General features: G+C 39.1%; 1 protein-coding gene across 1 annotated transcript in view; it reads right to left on the reverse strand.

Annotated features, from left to right (window-relative positions):
• Positions 1–730: 730 nt before the first annotated feature.
• LOC149436365 (uncharacterized) overlaps positions 731–22,567 on the reverse strand; it is a 101,150-nt gene continuing 79,313 nt past the window's right edge. The window contains exons 3-5 of the mRNA XM_089661694.1: positions 18,461–18,599; positions 11,482–11,552; positions 731–6,552 (exon numbers count right to left, since the gene is read on the reverse strand). Of these exons, the coding sequence (XP_089517820.1) occupies positions 6,500–6,552; positions 11,482–11,552; positions 18,461–18,599 (263 nt within the window). The 3' untranslated portion in view covers positions 731–6,499. The remainder of the gene's footprint in view (positions 6,553–11,481; positions 11,553–18,460; positions 18,600–22,567) is intronic.

Raw genomic sequence — 22,567 nt, forward strand, 5'->3', positions numbered from 1 at the left:
GGAGAAACAGACATAAATTACACTTAGTGCTCTTAATTGAAACATGTACAAACTATAGATGGATATGCTTGGTTCATACTTACTGTATGAGGTTTACAAGCACTTTCATAATAATCTTAAATACATACAATGTCATTGTCACAAATAATATATGGTATTCAGCATATTTTAACAAATGAGCACAGCACATTCCAGTTTTGCATTGGATTCTTTTGAAGCTCTCTAAATTTGGTTACTTAACATCTCAGAGCCACAAAGGTCGTCAATACTGCAAGACTGGAAGACTTTTGCCAGAAGCGGGAGGGAGCAGAGCTGATATTTTCTCTAAACTTCCAGAGAGTGGCGCAGCTGATGTGCCCTTCAGAATAACAGCAGGGGATCTGTCATCACTTAGGTTTCTGCCAAGGATTTTTATCCTGAGGGAGTAAGGAAGACTTTGAGGCAAAAAAGATTATTTTGGACCATGGCCTGCAATGGCTGGTCAGTGATCCTCTGGAGAAATGTAGGGTGGCCTATGATTGGAGTCATATGCGAAAACCAAGTTGCTAAGAGTATTTCCCTCCTTTCATTAACCACTTGCCTACCAGGCACTTATACCCCCTTCCTTACCAGGCCAATTTTCAGCTTTCAGCGCTGCCGCACTTTGATTGACAATTGCGCGGTCATGCAACATTGTACCCATATGAAATTTTGATCATTTTTTTCTCACAAATAGAGCTTTCTTTTGGTGGTATTTAATCGCCACTGGGCACTTTACTTTTTGCGCTATAAATTAAAAAATGTGCAAAAAATTTGAAAAAAAAAAAAAAGTTTGTTTCTTTTATAAAATTTTTCAAACAGGTATTTTTTCTCCTTCACTGATTTACGTTGATGAGGCGGCACTGATGGGCACTGATAGGCGGCACTGATGGGCACTGATAGGCAGCACTAAAGGGCACTGATAGGCAGTACTAATGAGGTGGCACGGATAGGCGGCACTGATAGACAGCACTAATTAGGGGTCACGGATAGGCGGCACTGATATGCAGCACTGATAGGCGACACCGATAGGTGACACTGATGATGGGTACTGATAGACGGCATCACTTCTGGGCACTGACTGGCGGCACTGACTGGCACAACCCCTGGGCACTGACTGGTGGCACTGACTGGCAGCACTGCTGGGCTGCACTGGTGGGTGGCACTGGTGGGCAGCACTGGTGGGTGGGCACAGGTGGGTGGCACTGGTGGGCACAGGTGGGTGGCACTGGTGGGCACAGGTGGGTGGGCACAGGTGGGTGGCACTGCTGGGCACATGTAGGTGGCACTTCTGGGCACAGGTAGGTGGCACAGGTGGGTGCACTGCTGGGCACAGGTGGGGGCACTGCTGGGAACGGGTGGGCGGGGCTAGTGGGCGCACTGCTGGGCGGAACTTGCGGGTGTCACTGCTGGGCACCGATCATCAGGGCACTGATCATCAGTGCCCTGATGATCGGTGCCGATCCCCGCTCTGACAACTGCCGGTTCTCGGCAGTACTTTCCTCACGATCTGACAGCGTGAGGAAAGTGCAGCCGAGAACCGGCACTTGCATTTCCCTGTGATCAGCGTGTCATTGGACACCGCTGATCACGTGGTAAAAGGCCGGTGGGATCTGCCTTTCACCACATCACGTGATCAGCTGTGTCCGTAGGACACAGCGATCACGGAGATCGCCGGGTGCGCGCCCCCTGGGGCGCGCAGGAGAGCGGGTTCTGGGAGGACGTCATATGACGTCCACTCAGAACTGGCCGGCCGCGGTGAAGCCGTCATTCGGCTATGCGCGGTCGGCAAGAGGTTAAGAAAGAGTTGGGCTGTGTAACCAACCGGAGGATGAGATCTAACTGGGGGAGGGAGGACCTCGTTAACCTCAGGAACGTTAGCCCCCATGGGCGCTGCTTCCCATCCACCATCTATGTACAATGGGTGGACAGGAAGCAATGCCGATGCAGGCTAACATTACTGTACATCATCCCGCATTGATGGCTCATGCGCAGCATGCAGAGTGCACTCCTGGAGCCTGGTGATCGGTGTGTTGCCTGGACACAGCGGATCACATTATTTCGGGCGATCATGTGGTGATTTACCATGTGACTGCTGTGAACAATCACAAAATTGTATAATGAAAACTAAGCAAAAATGATTTGTTTTAAAATTTCCAGTATTTTTTCATTTATATAGCAAAAAATAAAAAACCCAGTGGTGATCAAATACCACCAAAAGAAGGCTCTATCTGTCTCAAAAAAGGATAAAAGTTTCAAATGGGTACAGTGTTGCAAGACTTAGTAATTGTCACTCAAAATGTGATAGTGCTGAAAGCTGTAAATTGGCCTGGACTAGAAAGGGGTGAAAGTGTCCGGACTTGAAGTGGTTAAACCAAGGGATACCACTTAACGGAATATCCATGGTAGCTTACTCCAGCTGAATCCAGCGTTTATTGTCATAGTGGATCTGGAAAATCTAGTCCCCTGTTTTGTTTGGGGCACAACAACAAAGTTTGATATTGTCCATAGAATTTTTGGGCTTACAGAAAAGAAGTAAAAACCCCTCTTACTTGATTGAGAAAGGATTTAGGGATTCTGATTTGGAGAGTTTGTAACAGATAGAACAGCTTCGGGAGTATAGTCATCTTAAGGACACCATTCTTTCCAAACCACAAGAAACACCTTATGGAGCAATTTCTATGGTTCTGAAGAGGCTTAGTAAAGAGCAGAGAAAAATTAGCTGCTAGTTAAGGGAGAAAGTTAGGTGCGTACCCAGATATCGAATGTGGTGTGGAGCCCACCTAAGTGGGGCTTCAATGCGGTATAGTAGTCAGATGGAGATTGATGTTCAGAACCTCTGATTTGAGGAAATTTATTTTAAAATTAGACCGTTCACTATATAACCAAAATTCTTCCAGAAGGTACAGAAGAGAAGTAAGAGGCTGGGTGATAAACAAATAACAGGCTGTCCGCATAACCTGGAAATCTGTGCATCCTTTAACACACTCTTAAACCAGAAATGCTTGCATGGTCTCTGAAACGGCCTAATAAGGGTGAAGATGAGGGATGACAGGGAGCAACCTGTCTAGTTCCACAAGTCAGTGGGAACTTATCAGGTAATATATCACTGTTTTCACTTTGGCCAATGGACGCAAATAGATCTTGTCTACCCAGCATCTGGGTTCCAAAGCCCAGGTGTTGGTGAACCACAGTCATAAAAGACCAATTTACTTGGTCAAATGCTTGTTCAGCATTTGTACATGATAGGAGCATCAGGGTATTGGTAACATGCCAAATGAATTACATTCAATGCCCTGGTGGTGTTGTACTTAGCCTCTTTATTGGATTGAAAACCCATCTGGATCAGTCTTTGGATATAATGCTTAAGCCCGTTGGTTGGGATTTCCATGAAAAGCTTTAAGTCCTTGTTTCGGTAAGGAAATAGAGTGATAATTTGCACACTTGTGTCTGTCTTTCCTCTCTTTAGGAATGACAGTTATAGTCACCCATAATGTATTTGAAAGTAGATGGTGCCCATCTCTAATAGCGTTAAAAGACTGAAGTAAGGGGAACACCAGGATGTTGGCAAAAGTTTTGTAGTAGAGAAGGGAAAATCTGTCCAGACCAGGGGCCTTATGTGGTTTAGTATCTTTCAGGTCTTTCAAGTCTTCTACTATCAAGGGAGCATCTAGGGTCTGACACTGCTCTGTTGGGAGGTGAGGTAGTCCATATTGGCATATTGTGGCAATGTTCTCCTCTCCAGGGGATGTGGCACTTCAAGGTGTTGAGTTGTATAAGGTTCTATAGAACCATGAAATGAGTGGTGATAGTCTGGGAAGAGTATAATGATTTCCCATCTCCTCATGCAACAAAGGACACATGTGTCAGAAGTCTTTTCTCTAAGCGGTTTGGCTAGCATTTTCCATAGTTTATTACCACAGTTGCAAAAGTGAGACTGAAGTCTAGTGAACTGGGCTTTTATCTTGGATAGCTTTTATCTTTTCCCTACAGGCCTGAAGTTCTGCAAGCCTTGGGCTTGGAGTCATTTGTGGCTAATTTTGAGAGCTACCTTCATCCTTACCACTGCATCTTGAATAAGGGAATTATTAGGCTTCCGTTGCCAGACCCTATGGGGGTTGGCCCATAAAGAAAGTGACAGCATCGCATTGTCTGATAAGTGGCAAGTGTAAATATAGGCTTCCTGAACAAGGTGAAGATCAGACTGATAAAAAAATAATCAATGTGTGAATATGTCTGATGAGCAGCTGAAGAGAAGGTAAAGCCTTTCTCTTTGCTGTGAAGCACAAGCCATACAACCAATTGCTCCGTGTGGAGTAATTTTTTAAAGTATCTAAGGAACACGTAGGAGAGGTTTGACACCCCTGAGATGTGTCTATCAGGGGGTCTAATGCCACATTCATATATCTGTATTCTCAGGTTGACAAGGATTCACACTCTGACAACCAACATATTACAGAAAGATATAACAATTTGATAGAGATGAAATATGAATTGATTGCATATATGGCTTAGGAAATTTCAATGTGCTCCATTAGCCTGATGATGTATTAGTGTGACCATTTAACTCCATCACTGCAGGAATTATGGAATATAAATGCATTTTTGGCTCTGGAAGTTAAAACAAACAGACTTAGACTGTGTATTGTTTTGAAACTGCTTTGCCAGAATGTTTACAACATGCCAATTTTATGACATCCTGCTCTGCTTTTAGCCTAGACAGTTTTAATGAGATTCATAATGGTTCTGCTTTTCAACTTTCTCTACTTTATGTCTTAAACTGAGATGTTAATGAAATATATAACTGTCTCGGGCTGTTCACCACAGACATAAGATTTACATTTGACTGCATTTAGAGAATTGACAGTGCCCCTGTGTGCAGTATCATTCTCCCCACTCAGTTTGGGATATGTCAGACCTCACAGTTACATTCTGGACTTATCCGTACATGTTTTGATTTGGTCAAATCTTTAAGAACTCATAACTACAGTAGGCAGGGGCGGACTGACAACTCATGGGGCCCCCGGGCAATAGGGGATCATGAGGCCCCTGTGTCCTTGCCCACACTCAAAGCACACCCAAAAAAACCCTATAAAAGGTACCAGGGGCATTTCATGGGGCCCCCTACTGACCCTGGGCCCTCGGGCAGTGCCCCGAGTGCTCGAATGGTCAGTCCACCCCTGACACTAGGTGATGAGTTACAAATCTGATAATTAGTATTAACTGCATTATTTTCTTTATGCTTAGAGACTACACAATCTTATCAAAATTGATATCAATACAGGGATATCATAATTATTGTTTGCTCTCTTTAATTTCAATATATAGCTGACACGTTTTTACTCTAGTTGAGTCCCTCCATGCAACCAAACATGTACATTAGATTTAATATCTATGTACTGCAAGGTACTGGATCTTTTATTATTATTATTATTATTATTATTATTATTGGTATTATTATTATTAATGCTATACAGGATTTATTAATTATTAAATTTTTTAGAGCTGCAGACTGGGATTCAGATAAAATAATGTATATCAGAAACCAGGTTGGGACTTCACATGTTAGTGCATGCATCCAAGGAGTCTGCTATTCTATTTAGATCAAGCTTTGGCTAATTATTCCCTCCTGTTAGAACCCTGTTCACATCACTCTTTCTCTTCAATTGAAGCAGTTACAGGCTCAGCCTCAGATGGCTCACACCAAGTTTGCCTGCTCCACCTCCTCTGTTTCTTCAATTGAAGCAGGGACAGGGTCAGCCCCTGATGGCTCACACCAGTTCCCCTGCTCCACTCCTACAATCTCTTCAACTGAAGCAGTGACATGTTCAGCCTTCAGTTCTTCTGTTCACTCTGTCTCTGTATTTGAAGTGGTGACAAGATCAGCTGGATCCACCCCCCAGGAATCCAGCTTCATTTGTTATTGGGATTCAGGTGGCTGGGATGCACAGTGTTGTGCTTTTCCATGGTGCAGACAGTCTGGCTGCACTGTGTCAAGACAGCACCATGGAAATGCATGATTCAGTGAGGTCTGGCTGCCTGCATTTTAGCAACCAATGAAGCTGGATTACTGGATGCTGGATCCTGCTGAGCTTGTCATTGCTTCACTCAAAAGTCTACTATAAAGTAACTTAGAAAGGGGGCTTTTGATGCACAACATACTACAATTAAAATATATCAAAACATTGTTTCATATACAGTATAAAATAGCCATACATTGGTGCAAAAATATTTCCATAAAACCAAACACAATAGGGGAGATTTACTAACACAGAATCTTGTGTAGCTGTGCATAGTAACCAATCAGCTTCTAACTTCAGCTTTGGCAATAAAACCTGGAAGTTGAAAGGTTACTATGCACAGCTGCACCAGATTCTGTGTGCTCCAGTTTTAGTAAATCTGCTCCAATAACTTCTTAATGTTATATTATCAGGTTGGTAGATGACTATAAGTGATGTTATCCTTTGCGTAGTTTTGTAGCTCAATGTGTTTCTTGGACTTGGTCCACTTCTTCAGGATCTCTGATCAGTCTTTCTAAATAGAAATAATCACAATTAAAAAAAGATCTAGACATCAAAATATCCAAGTCTTTGTACTGCACATATTCTTCCCCTGAAACATAGAGGTCCCTCCAATTGTGAATTAAAGGAAGCAGGAGAGCCAGAGCATGAAAAACCAAACAAGCCCCATACAAACAGGACAGACCCCAACAGGGCACACCCTACCAGAAATTTCCCCATAATGCTCATGGACCAACAAATAAATGGCTCTATTCTACAGTGGTTAATATATGATGTAATTATAACCCCTGAAAATTGCCATAAGATGCTGGATTGTATTTACCATATAATAACTTCACCATTCAAATTCACTTTCCATATATATATATATATATATATATATATATATATATTTTCTTAAAAGATACTATCAAATACTTTATATCAATGGAAATTAAAATGTGCTGTGCTAATTCCCTATGCATAGTCCACACATCTCGGGATTGATTCATCCCCATCTCTTAACTTAATCAATGTGCCACTTAATATCCAAGGATAATGCATAAAAATTTTTCACTGGCACTTGGTGGGACTTTTTGGGTTGTTTGAACATTACACTGTACTGGCACTGAGGATTGAACTGTATATCTTTATGAGTGACTTTTTGTGTTATATGGTTTGGTGAATTATTTACATTTTATTAAGTGGCACATTGATTCAGTTATGAGAGGGGGATGAAATAATAGACACCATTCACTAGGTGTATGGAGTATGCATAGGGAAATAATGCCGCAAGTTTTCAATTTCATTTCTGTTATAGTATATTATATATCAAAATATAGTGCAAGCAGCTTTTTCCAATCTGTTTTTCATCCTGAAGCGTGACTATATTGATTATTACTGTATATCAATGAACAGTTATATCAACACAGAATAAATTAAATGAAACATTAAATAATGGCAGAGTGGAATAACTTCCCATACAGTATTATTTGATGCGGTGGAATAACGTTCCATACAGTATTATTTGAAGCTATTAAAATTGACAGTTATACTTGCGATGTGCTGTGCTTTTCTGTGATTCTGTGACTTCATATGTTTAATCAGGATTTCCAAGAAACATGGGTGTATTTAGACATCACACTGTTCTAGATGCATTTTAATGATGACAGCCTTATATTTTCATTGAATTTAAGACCTATCTTCTTGGAAAGGCACTATAGCTTTAATATAGAAGTGGAAATTCATACAAGGTCTCCAGACTTAAAGGCAGGACCCTCTGTTCTTTTTTTGTGTGGCTGTGTTGGCTTCGGTCTTGAATATAGACTAGACTTACAGTGGGGATCGAAAGTTTGGGCACCCCAGCTAAAAATTTGTATTAATGTGCATAAAGAAGCCAAGGAAAGATGGAAAAATCTCCAAAAGGCATCAAATTACAGATTAGACATTCTTATAATATGTCAACAAAAGTTAGATTTTATTTCCATCATTTACACTTTCAAAATAACAAAAAACAAAAAAATGGCGTCTGCAAAAGTTTGGGCACCCTGCAGAATATATAGCATGCACTGCCCCCTTTGCCAAGCTGAGACCTGCCAGTGTCATGAATTGTTCTCAATCATCATCTGGGAAGATCAGGTTATGTCAATCTCAAAGGTTTTAAATGTCCAGACTCATCTGACCTTGCCCCAACAATCAGCACCATGGGTTCTTCTAAGCAGTTGTCTAGAAAACTGAAACTGAAAATAGTTGACACTCACAAAGCTGGAGAAGGCTATAAGAAGATAGCAAAGCGTTTTCAGATGTCAATATCCTCTGTTTGGAATGTAATTAAGAAATGGCAGTCATCAGGAACAGTGGAAGTTAAAGCAAGATCTGGAAGACCAAGAAAAATATCAGACAGAACAGCTCGCAGGATTGTGAGAAAAACAATTCAAAACCCATGACTGCATGATCCCTCCAGAAAGATCTGGCAGACACTGGAGTTGTGGTACACTATTCCACTATAAAGAGATACTTGTACAAATATGGTCTTCATGGAAGAGTCATCAGAAGAAAACCTCTTCTACATCCTCACCACAAAAATCATCGTTTGAACTTTGCAAATGAACATATAGACAAGCCTGATGCATTTTGGAAACAAGTTCTGTGGACCGTTGAGGTTAAAATTGAACTTTTTGGCCGGAATGAGCAAAGGTACGTTTGGAGAAGAAGGGGCACAGAATTTAATGAAAAGAACCTCTGTCCAACTGTTAAGCATGGGGTTGGATCAATCATGCTTTGGGGTTGTGTTGAAGCCAGTGGCACAGGGAACATCTCACAAGTAGAAGGAAAAATGGATTCAATAAAATTTCAGCAAATTTTCGATGGTAACTTGATGCCATCTGTGAAAAAGCTGAAGTTAAAGAGAGGATGGCTTCTACAAATGGATAATGATTCTAAACACACCTCAAAATCCACGGGGGATTACATCAAGAGGCATAAACTGAAGGTTTTGCCATGGCCTTCACAATCTCCTGACCTCAACATAACTGAAAATCTATGGATAGACCTTAAAAGAGCAGTGCGTGACAGACAGCCCAGAAATCTCAAAGAACTGGAAGGAAGAATGGGCAAAGATACCTCAAACAAGAATTGAAAGACTCTTGGCTGGCTACAAAAAGCATTTACAAGCTGTGATACTTGTCAAAGGGGGCAGTACAAGATATTAACTCTGCAGGGTGCCCAAACTTTTGCAGACGCCCTTTTTTTGTTTTCTGTTTTTTTTGAAAGTGTAAATGATGGAAATAAAATATAACTTTTGTTGACATATTATAAGAATGTCTAATCTGTAATTGGATGCCTTTTGGAGATTTTTTCATCTTTCCTTGGCTTATTTATGCACATTAATACAAATTTTTAGCTGGGGTGCCCAAACTTTCGATCCCCACTGTAGGTACCTAGAAGTGCTGGATGCCAGTGGCAGCTGTAGCTCTTCTACAAAGGGAACAGAGGGAAAAATAAAGTCATCATCCATCTGGCAGGTTATCCTATTTTACAATATGCATCTCTAATATTAAAGTGATCCTGTTGCTACTCTAAAACAATTAAAGTCTAGGTTTATTATTTTTACTGTAAAATGGTAAAATGGTAACACACTAGCTTTTACCAGACCAACTATTTTCTTTTGGTTACTTAGTCCCAGCACTCACAGATTTAAATCAACCATGCAACCAACTGTAAATTGCATTATTTTACATGGTCCTCATCTGAACCTTAACCTAATGAAGAGAACTTGAGAAAAAGATCAACATGAAAATGTTATAGACTAAATTGTGCTATCACTTTTTCCAAGAGCCATAATTAAAAGTCTTGGAGTAAATTTGTGAGTGCCCCACATTTCTTCTTTCTTGATGATGAATTGTTTGGTTTAGATTAAATTAAGGGGAGAGGTTTTAGGACTTAAGGGTTGACGTTAAAGGTTAGGTAAAGTTTAGGGTTTAAAAATTAAGGTAATGATTAAAAGAGAGATTTATTTACTCCAGATAAGGTACTAAATAAGATACTTGCAACTTTTTTAAAGTCTTATTTTCATCACATCTCAACAGACAATAAAATAGACCCTCCCAACAGTTGTTTCATCTGCAACATCACACTGTGCCAAGGTAGTATGGGCAGAAAGGGTTTACATTAAGGCTTACTTTTGGGTGTTAGGTTATTGATTAGAATTCGTTTTGCTGATACTGTATGTTTAGTTATTTGTTTAGGTTAAAAATCAGGTGTTAGTTTAAAGTTTAGGATATTTCATACTGAACATTAGCATTGTAAAATTACTTTGAGTCCAATAACCCATTTTTTCAGGTGTATATGTCACTGGCACAAAAAGGTCCTGTGCCCCAAAATCCCATGCCTACAAATCAATGGCAAAAAATAAAATACCAATCTGAAATAGTTGTTTCTTCTGATACTTTGACAAATAAAGGCTTACTCAAAATGAGAGCAGAACAGTGAGAAAAAGCTACAAGTGATTCTGACAGAATATGATCAGAGCATGTGACCACTAGTGCAAAAGAGACTGCAGGTAATCTTCTGTTGCTTGTACAAGCGTAAGAGCACAACAAAGGAGGAAGGTTCAATAGGATATTAGCAATAGCTATTACTAAGATGGTTTAAGTTGAAACATGTCAGGGCTGTAATTTTAGACTTATGAAATGAATACAAATTATGACCTTTCATAGTGTGGACTACCTATTGATAATATCCTATTGGAAGCAAGCTGGCAGAAGCTTGGCATTGATCTTTGGAGCCCTGCAGTCTGTTTGATTGAAGAAAACATTTCTTTAAGCAATCTTCCCTGGAAAGCGCCAATTTCATATGGCCACAAAAATACCACCAAACTGGTAGCTTGTCCCTCTGATAACATTTGTCCAGGAGAGTGAAATGCTATTAGTACAAATTACATGCATTTTTGGGCTATACTGTATGTACCCTTAAATATCAATTAATAATGGAATAGATAAAGGATCAAAATTTTTACAAAAACAAAGGAAATGTGATAATTGGTTTGTAGGGACCCTGTCTAAAGCTGGATTCATAGTATCCATGTTCTAGATTTAGTGGGCAGTTAGACTGTAGTCAATCTGAGCTCACTTTGTTATGGTTTCTGTGTTTGTTAGGCTTCTGCCCAAGTTAATAGGGGGTACGTTGTTCTGGAAGTCTCTGCCTCCCGAACCCACTGCTTGGAGAGAGCATTTGCTGAAAGAGGGGCTGAACTTGGGTATATGGAATTTATGCTGCCTTGTTGGTGGGTACATCCAGAAGGAATGGAGTAGGAAGTTGACTGACTATATCAAGCATCTTGGGAGGCTTTTGTTCTGAAGTGTGTCCTGGAGAGCAGAGTTGAAGCTGCTGCTCATTAATAATGCAAAAAGTTCTCACTGTTCATTCATTAATCATATTCTATTGTCATAATGGTGGACCTTACTGCAGAGGCGATGTATATATGCATCAGCTGGCTCCATTGTGCAATACCGGTCATTGCTTGCAATTGGGAGTCTGTAACACAAACACAGTAATTACATAGTCTTTAAGTTACTATGTTTAGAATCCCTTTAGGGCTGGTGGGAGATGGCAGCAAGGCGTTTACGTGCCTGTGCTGTTTGGTTATTCTTAAAGAACCAGCTACTGTATACTGTACATATTTTAATAGAGGAGAAGTCTAGAGTCGAATGTTTGCCTACTTTTTGGTATCTTCTGCCCCAACATTCTCTCCTTGAGTTTACTGTGCTTTAATAAACTCTTTAAAACTAATAAAATGGCTGGTTCCCAATTCCTTCACCCCACAAAGAGTCATCACCTGGGGTCCTCCACATCTACTCAAGGGTAAGGAAGTGCTAGTTTATTACTGACAGTCTGAAATTAATGTAGTTATTTTTCTCTTATGCTAAAGATGACAAGTATAATAATAAAGTGTTCATTATTGTTTCATTGTTAAATGTTTCATTTGCAATATCAGATTTCCCCAAAAGCAAGATGTAACTATTAATTTTTCTGTCAACATAGTGTGTTAGAAAAAAAGGTCTTTGATGCAAATGCATTATACTGCCATCTACTGGTTAAAGAAAGAACAAAGAAGCTAAATGAAAAAATAATTGGATTTTAGAATATGTGATACTTGAAAATGTGAATTATATTATGTAAAATACTGATTGCTTAGAAAATATAAGCAATATTTGTTAACTTCAATAAACTACATATGTACTTTGCTTTTTTTTAAATTAATATTTATTTTATTTATTAGGCATGTATTGGAAATGAGCACTTCTATATCCGTTCAGCAACTGTTTTGCAAGTTTTTGACTAGAAGAGGTGTTTAACTGCTTCTTTTTAGTATAAAGAAGTACACAATGGTACATTACAACAATGACATTGCAATATTTATAAATGTGTACATAAAGTTAAAAGAACTTAGAATATACTTATATTTTACTTTTTTTGCACAGTGCACATTTTTCAGTAACAAGCAACATAATGTAAATGTACATGTGTGTATAATACTGATAACCACACTTGACATAATGGGCTAATGACTTAAAGTAAGAGGGGCCGGCACCAAATAACATTTACAATATATTTTTATCATCCCCATTCCATTATCCCTTCATTGGTTACCAATGGACACTTCTAGGTAAGTCCAGCAGAAGAACATAAAAAAAGAAGGTGACAAAATTCCCTGCAGCCTTGGTATAATGTGTTGCCATCTTGCTTTCCTCTGAAAGCTTCTTTTAAGAAAAACGCTATATTGCAAGTTCTATGAATTTAACCAGCCTCTCTCAAACAGGGTTCCATGGAACCACAGGATACCTCCAGAGATTTGTAGGGGATCAGATTGATCTCCTTGTTGATGGTGATTGCATAGTTCTGGGGCTGGCATCACTCAGCAGAGACATCAGGATGGGTTAAGTGGAGCTTCTCCATTCATCTTCACTAACATCAATTAACTTTTTTTGTAATGGAAGCATTCTTCCCTCCAAATCAGCAAAGTAAGATACATTCCTTCCACTGACTACCAATGTAAGGAGGGCATGCCTCTCACTGACCAGCAGTGTATAAGGACCCTTCTCTACTGACACCAATGTAGGATGACCCTTCTTGACAGACCACCAATATAGGGTGACACTGCTCTAGTGACCACCAGTGTATGGTGACCCTTCTTTACTAACCACCAATGTAGGGTGACCCTTCTCTACTGACCACCAAAATAGGGCGACCTTTTTTCGCTAACCACCAGTGAAGGATGACCTTTTTTTATTAGCTTTTCTTTTCCAATAAAGATTTATTGAGCATCAAAAAACATAAACATAGACAAAAGATGGGTTGTATTGATACAACAGTTTGCTAGAAGCATCTAGCCTTATAATGAGAGTAAGTCAGACAAAAAGAAAAAAAAAAAAAAAGAACTTGGCATGGAAGTTGAAAACAGAAGAATGAGGGGGCAGACCCCAAACAACAACTTAGAGAACTAAGAGGAGGATGTGAATCTAGAAGGACAAAAAACTATGGTCATAAGAACCTATTGTCAATATTGTGCGTGATAGACCGCAACATGGAATCATTGACATTAGAGAACATTTTTGAGAATGGTGGATGTGGAGAAATTACGCTGAAGTACGTTAATTGATAATGTGATTCTAGGAGGATGACCTTTTTTTAATGACCACCAATGTAGGCTGGCCCTTCTCCACTTGCTAATAACTTAAAAGGGAATCTTTCTTTTTTGCTTGTTATTAATATTTGTTTCCAAAGTGGGCATAAAATATTCTATGTATGTCACATTATGTATTCTTTTATAAATGTGAACATTAATTTAGGAGCTTAATTTTGCCACTCTGGCTTGTTCATGTGTGTTTATTAAACAAAAATGCACAGACAAGGAACTACCAAAACTTTGCCCATTACACTAAATGGAAAACTTTATTAATATACATTGATAAATGATGTGGTTCAGTTTAAATGTACAATATTATTTGCTATATCTCCAAATAAACATTAAACTATCTAGTGTTACAATAATTTAAAAAAATACATTTAAATTTGTTTTTGTACAAGCTGTCTATATTTATGAATGACTCAATGAATATAATTGACTAATTAATTGAGTGTGTTTCTAATTCCCCCTATAGCCTATGTGTACTTACAATAATACATAGCAATAGAAAAGTGAATTTATTTTTTGTGTGTATGAAGCGACTGCTTAACATCTCCTTCATATGCAGTAACCTCTCCCCAAACCATTAGCAAAATGCTTTGCTAAGTCATTGACACCATGATATATTGACTCTAAGAGAATCATATTTCACATCACAGCTGTTTTTGGATCTTGACATGTAACATTCTTCCAAGGGTCCTATTTTTATATAAATATTCAGGCTAGCATGAAGCTGTCCTTAAGGAACACTGAACTCCCTCATCAACAGTCTCTGCACCTCCTGCTGAAGACCTAAGCAGATGTCAAAAGGCATCTTTCAACAGCAGTATCGGATTTGCTTGGTGATACATTTCTTCATGGTCTGCCACCTTGATTCTATTAAAGGTGTTGGACTGTTGTAAAAATCGGCTTCAGGAAAAGTATCTTACAGCAGCTGTAAATTGTAGGCTTATTGCACTTTGGGAAATGATGTGTTCTCGCCAAAAGTTATATATTCCTATTAACAGGTACATTCACCCTTTAAGAACAAAGTGATTTTTTTTTGCCTTTACCAAGTATGCTGTATGTACGCCTTTTACCTCCAGATCACACTGCAGATGTAGACACAGGGGTGGGCTCGGCTTGTCATGTTTTCTATGAAAATAGAGCCATCTGACGCTCAGTGTAGTACCTAGCTTCCTGACCAATTAGCATTGTTTGATCACCAGTTCCACGCTACAGGTTGCCTGCTGTGCTCATGACAGGCTAGTATTCAAAAGGTTGATAACATATGTATTAATATTCTCATTGTGTTTATTTTTAAATAAGGGAGAGAGTATTTTTCTGAAATAGATTTTGGCAGTGTGTGGGATATGACTAAAAACCACACTGTGAAATGTAAGGTGCATTACTGTGGTAAGGTCAGATCCACAGGCTTATAACCACACAGAAAATGATCTATGTGACAACTCTGCTGTGGGTAAAAAGGGACGGAGTAGAATTTTTAAAATATGATACATATGGAGAAAAAGTAAAATGGAACTCTCTCAAAATATTGCTTTTTAGTTTTGATTTGAGTGCGGAAGGTTTCGAGTTCATGTCCCGTTTTAACTGCTGTTTGTGAGACTCATTCTCACTTTTAGTGACAAGAAACTCAACATTTTACATTTGTCATAGACTCCTCTCACTTTACTGAAAAGTGTATCATCCCCTGTTGTATTTGCAGGACAAGAAATAAGAGGAACTTTCCCTAGCAGAAACAGAGACAGAAATAAAATCCCAAGAGAGGTTCTAGCCCTTGTCCTCTTCATCAAAACCTATAATAAAGTTTTGACTAGAGTTTCACAATAAAATACAAATTATAATTATTATTATTATTATTATTATTATTATTATTATTAATAATAATAATAACATTACTGTAATTTACCACAAAGAGTGCACCAACCACAGCATCATTCAAAATAAAGTAGTTGATAAAGTTTTGACTAGAGTTTCACAATAAAATACAAATTATTATTAATAATAATAATAATAATAATAATATTACTGTAATTTACCACAAACAGAGTGCACCAACCACAGCATATTTCAAAATAAAGTAATAATGCATAGAGAATACTGACTAAAGCAAACCCCCTGCCAAAACACCAAAGAAAACAAAAACAGGTTTGAATTAATATAACTACAGTTTGTGATAGAGAAGACATCCCCACCTTCCCAATCCATAAACAAACTACACACCTCCTAAAACATCAATATACAGTAGTTCTACCATACTCAATATGCAGTGCATTAACTGTTCCTGCTTCCTACCCAGTTGAGGTAGTAGTTCCCTTCCAGAAAGCACATTGGGGAAAATTTATAAAAACTGGAACACACATACTGTAGATCTTTGCTTTTTTTTTCTCTCTCTGTTTGGATAGCTCCTTTGTCAAGATTTTTACAGATTGTTGTCTGGGAACATGTACCCGCACTGTGATTCTGTACACTGTTTTCTGAACATTTAATAAAAATTTATTCTTTAACCATTTACTCTCCAGAGGATTTACTCTCCTTCCTGACCAGGCCATTTTTTGCAATGCGCCGCTATGTTACTTTAATTGACAATTGCGCGGTCATGCAATGAAATTTGTGTCCCTTTTCCCACAAACAGAGCTTTCTTTTGGTGGTATTTGATCACCACTGCATTTTGTATTTTTGTGCTATAAACAAAAAAAGGCAGAACCTTTTGAAAAAAAAAATTATTTTTGACTTTAAAACATATCAAGTTAAAAAAAATTAAAACTTAAATTTCCTCATAAATTTAGGCCAAAATGTATTCTGCTATATGTCTTTGCAAAAAAAAAGTCCCAATACGTGTAAATTAATTAGTTTATGTGAAAGTTATAGGATCTACAAATGGCAGTATGTATACTGTAATTTTTATTTTTAATTTTTTTTATACTAGTAATGGCAGCATTCAGCGACTTATAGTGGGACTGACACTGGGGGAGGGGGTACTGCTTAACTGCCACTGACATCCCCAGTGACACTAATACAGTGATCAGTGCTAATAAAAAGCATTGACACTGTACTAATGGCACTGGGCAGGAAGGGGTTAACATCTGGGGAGATCAAAGGGTTAATTATGTGCTGTGTGCTGTTTCACTATGTGTGCTGTGTGTGTTTTACTAGGGAAACATACTGCTACTGCTAAGCAACATGTTGGTGTTGACAGGGGAGAGATCTGTGTTGTTTACATACAGACCTCTCCCCTGTCACTGTTGCTCTGGGATCACCGGGTTCAGGCAGGGAACCTCTGGCCGGGACACGGTGGTCACCAGCTGTAGCCACTGATGGTGGTGATGGTATGGCGGCATGCAGAAGACCGCGCATGCCCCATACAATGACAATCACTCATTCATGCAATACTGTACCAAAATTAATTTTATATTCATTTTTGAGACAGCTAAAGTTTTCTTTTTGGTGGTATTTACTCATAACTCTCTTTTTACTAGATAAAGGAAAAATCTTTAAAAAAAAAAACATTTTTTGATATGACCGCTGCTAAATGTGAAACCTTCCTGCTCCTGGGTGTTAGGGAGCCGGCATATGCCAGGCATCCCGAAGACCAGTGATGTATCCCCATCCAGGTCTATTCAATTTTTTTTTCTGATTTTAACGGAAACACCCACAAAAAAAAAGTATGGTGTCCTCTCAATTTCCATATCAGACCCTTGTCTGCGTATGCAGCCAGGCAAGCTAGGAAAGAGGGGGATGAGCATGTACCCCCTCTTGAACCATACCAGGCCACATGCCCTCTACATTGAGAGCTTACTTTGAGAGCTGTGGGTTCTTCCCAGGCATAGCACCTTGTCTCCATGTTAATAAGAACAAGGATCTTTTCCCCACAACCCTGGCCCAGTGGTTGTGGGGATCTGCAGACAAGAGGCTTATTGAAATTCATACCAGACCTGAAGTGGCCTCACACCATTATTTTGTTGTTTCTTTTTTTTGCAAGGGGTTACTATTAACATACATACCAGACCTTCATCAAGGATAAGGGTCTGTACAATATGTGTTATAAGGGGGAACTCCATGTCAATTGTTAGGGTCATGATGATCTAGGATAAGGTTCTGGTATGAATGTTCTGGTATGTACACCTCCTAGATTGTAAGCTCTAACGAGCAGAGCCCTCTGTTTCTTCTTGTACCAAATTGTATTGTAACTGTAATGTCTACCTTCATTTTGTAAAGCACTGCGCAAACTGTTGGCGCTATATAAATCCTGTATAATAATAATAATAATGTACAAACAGAACAAAGTAGCTGGGAGCTGTCATTCACTGGCGATTTGAACAGCATTTTCTTAATGGTACATGGCAATTTGTTGGCATAGATTGTATATACCATACAGATGCAGGATAGTGGTATACCATAGGCATGTTTTTGGATTATTAAAATTGCTACTTCCTGCCAAACATAATTTTTAATAAATATATTAGTACATATTGCAAAGGGCAGTGACCAGCCCCCACCCTTTGGTTTGCAATCCCTTGACTATTAGCCTAGAAAATGGCCATTAGTGTTAATTAAAATTTGGCTCCTATTGACTTCAGTGGGGCTTAGATTTGGCACCAAACTATTCCTAAATTATGCAAATCTGCCTCCAACCAATCCCATATTTATTTGGCTCATCATTAAACCACTAGTTTTATTGAAGCAGATTCCAAAGTGTTGATATGCTATTTGTGTCCTAGAGGTGGCTAACAAATGCATTGAACTACAGACCTACCTGTGGTCTGCTGAACTGAACTTGAGAAAGAGTAGGAAGCCTAAAACTGTTTCTTGCTCACAAGATTGTGAACCTTGTAGTGAAATTTTATCCATTTGGCTCCTGGGAGGGCGTTTGTTCTGTGACTTAGGAAATAAATCTGCAAAGATACATAAATCTCATCACATGGAAAGAGTAAATTGGGAAAATTGGAAATTAAAAGACAAAACAGTTACACAAAAACATATTTAGAAAAGTCTGTATTAGATTTAAAAATAAAAAAGACATCATAAAATAAAAATCATGCAGATTCCTGTGTTTTCTTATGGTTTTCCTAAAATGATTTTTAAAGATTTCTACACGTTTTCATGATATAATTGACTGCAGATAATATAGTATATAAACATGTCAAAAGAAAACCAAAATCTTGTTTGAAATGTTTGAGCACAGTTCTAGAAAAAAAGAGTACTAATTCAAGCCAGGTCTAACTTGTTTGCATATGTTTTCTCTGAAGCTATCTCTGCTTTTCCAGATTTTTAGTATGAAATCTATTAATCTTTGTCATTGTGGTTTGCATCACATTTAATATTTTAACATTATTTTCATGCTCTGCTAGAGGGCCAGCAGAGCAGAGAAAGTGGCAATCATTTTAATTCCCTTTTTCCTCATTGCATCAGGTCAATACAACTGAATTTGAAAAAAATAATACTACATAATGTTATCTTTAAAAATGTGAAAGTTTTTAAAACAATCATGCTCATAACATTTTTCTTTGATTATCAGTACTTATTCTTCATCATCATAAATATGTTAAGTCAATGCCAATGTCATAAAGCAGAACTTCAGCCAAAAATAAAAAAGATAAAAAAGACTAATAAATAATAAAATAACAAAATGAGCTGCACTATTAGCCTTCAGTCCAGAGAATTCCCTGGAATAATTTTTTTCCCAGCTGCCATTTTTTCCCAATCAACCGAATGCAATGAGTCCAGGTCCTGTTGAACCTGCCCCAGCCTGTGACTTACCTACAATCCAAGGAGAGCACCAACCATATGGCCAATAATCCAAGGTTTGTAATGATAAAAAGATTCATGGCAGAAAAATCTAATGTGTTGCCAGGGCCAAACATACTTCCCCTTCAGCAGGGCTACAAAACAGGCACACATACAAAGGTCATAAATATAAAATTAAAAGGTCATATAAAAATGTATATGCAAGTATAAATAACAAATTTAAAAGTCAAAGGGTATTTACCCATCTGCATCTGGTTCAAACACAAGGACAAAAAGGTGCTGGATTTAGATTTTCTAAGAGTCACTGAAATTACTATGGGGCACACTGGCTCTGGTTTGGCAGCACCCCACAAAACAGGGACTTCTCTCACTAACAGGGAAAGGACCCAGAGTTGAGAGTCCACATACATACAAACCAAAAAGAATGGCAAACAAACATCCAAGAGTTCAAGGGTTTTTTTTTTCAAAAGAGCTTTATTATGTTTACAGAAACTTAGAACAATCTGCCAAGACACAGTTCCAAGCAATAATGAATTAATTTGTTACCAGCTTAGCTAGATGACACTTCTCTCACCATAGGTTGGATCTACCAACTGTAAAAGAAACTTAGCATACAAATTTACAGTACATCACAATACCCCAGCATTATGACTGATAATGTACATAAAGGGGCATCACATTACCTCAGCAATCTGTCCATGACTAGTTCCATTAGAGCCAGTCTGGTAATATCCAGCCACCCACCTCATACAAATAAGGGCATACAACCTTTACAGTATGTTAGTAGATAACCCGTTCATATCAAGAGTAGTGCCCATATGGTTTAACCATTCCCTGTGGGTGGGAGGGAAGCAGTTTTCCAGTGAAGCAAGATGCCTCTGCGTGCCTGAAAGAAAGCCCTGGAGATTGCTTCCTTAATAAAAGCATCTGGAACTACATTATCATCCAGTATACCCAGTAGACACAGAGGATATAGTTCACTGAAACGCTTGACTAATTGTATTAAGTATTACCACCCAGTACCTGTGTAGTTTTGGACACTGCCATAGCACATGAATAAGATTACCATGGTCCCTACTGCATGTAGGACATGCAGGGTCAGGGAGAAGTCCCATCCTAAAGAATGTGAAAAGAGTATAATGTGCTCTCATCACTCTCAGCAGAATGTACAGTGCCATTTCCCATTGTTCACTAGTTGATTCCTGCACATCAGACTGCCACTGTTCCATTACATTGCAGGGATACACTTCCACGTAGATGGAAAGTAGGGACGCGTAGCAACTAGATATCATACCTTTGAGTTCAAGGTTTTTAATGGTAAAATTAATTTATAAGCCAAAAAAAATGCTTTTCAGGGGCCAGACACACTCCCTTTTCATTAGATTGACAAAAGAAGTACAAATACAAAGGTTGTAAATAAAAAAGTAATGAATGTAAAAATGAATATGCAAGTAAAAAAAAGTAAATAAATAAGTCAGAGTAACAAAACAAAAAATACAAAAGCCTGTGACTTGACAGTGAAAGGAGAATCTCTGCTTTCTCTTCCTAAAAGCATGCTTCCTACCACCTGTACATCGCTCTGGCTGTACCAACCACGACTGCTGTGTCCGGCGGACACAGCGGAATGAAGATCCTGTTGAATGGGACCCGGAGATCATGTGATTGCTATGCGATCACATGATCAAAATGTAGGCAGAGCTGTAACAGCTCTGCTTCTCTTCCGTGAGCTGTGATTGGCCCACAGCTGTCACATGATACATGGGGTCAATCACAGAACCCTGTACCATGTGACCAGCTCCAGTCAATCACAGATTATTATCGAGCGGGCAAAAACTTAACTCATTGATAACAGTTCATGAATGAGTTAAATTCATGACAGCAAGCTTTGCATTGCAGGAGAAATGATCTTTAAATCTCCTGCAAAGCAAAGTGAAAATAAAATCAAATCCCTGTCCACCCCTCCCCCCAAGGTAGTACAATGTTACTATGGTAACATAGTACTATTCTGATAAAAGTATACAAAAAAAAGTTTAAAAAAATAAAATAAAAAATACGATCTTGAGAATTTTTTTAAAAATTTTTTAAGGGTTTTTTTTAATTACTTGCCAACCTCTTACCCACATATTGCAGGCAAGCAGCAGCTCTTGGGAAAGTGATGTAATCCTATTTTGGGGTGTGAACGTGCCTGCGCCCCCCGCTGCCACCCCCGGTCGGTCCTGGGAGAGAAGAGGGAACACGGCACCTAGTAAAAGCACTACATTTTACACACACATGTTCAACATTTAACCCTTTGATCGCCCCGTCACCCAGCCAGTGCCATTAGTACAGTGTAAGTATATAGCATTTTTCACTGATCACTGTATTCCTGCCACTAGTGACATCAGATAACATCAGGGTCAGTTAGCGCCCCTCCCAGCTAGCGTGAGATTGCCCGCACACTATCAGGCTCACACTATAGGTCACTGATCACCGCCATTATTATTATTATACAGGACTTATATAGCGCCAACAGTTTGCTCAACGCTTTGCATTATAGTGGGAGACAATACAGTAACTATGCAGTTCAATACAAGAGGGATTAGAGGGCCCTGCTCCTTGGAGCTTACAATCTAGGAGGGAGAGGTTAGTGGTACAAGAGGTAATTAGCTGTGGGGGATGGAGTGGTTGGGGGAGTAGGGGATTCCACTAGTTAGCCGGGGTCAGGGTAGGCTTCCCTGAAGAGATGAGTTTTCAGAGTGCGCCTAAAAGTGAGCAGAGTAGGCGATAGCCTGATAGCTTGGGGTAGGGAGTTCCAGAGGATGGGTGAAGCCCGTGAGAAATCCTGGAGACGAGCATGGGAGGAGGAGACAAGGGAGCTAGAGAGTAGGAGGTCTTGCGAGGAGCGGAGAGTAAGGTTTGGGTGGTATTTAGAGACAAGGTCAGTGATGTAGTTAGGGGCAGTGTTATGAACGACTTTATACGTCAGTGTTAGCGTCTTGAATTTTATTCACTGGGCAATTGGAAGCCAGTGGAGGGATTGGCAGAGAGGGGTGGCAGATACAGAGCGGTTAGTAAGGTGAATGAGTCTGGCGGCAGCATTCATGATGGACTAGAGTGGGGATAGCCTGCAATGCGG

The sequence above is a fragment of the Staurois parvus genome, unplaced genomic scaffold (genome assembly GCF_062004578.1).
Source record: "Staurois parvus isolate SC_StPar_1 unplaced genomic scaffold, SC_StPar_1.0 ptg001370l, whole genome shotgun sequence".
Taxonomy (NCBI): Eukaryota; Metazoa; Chordata; class Amphibia; order Anura; family Ranidae; genus Staurois; species Staurois parvus.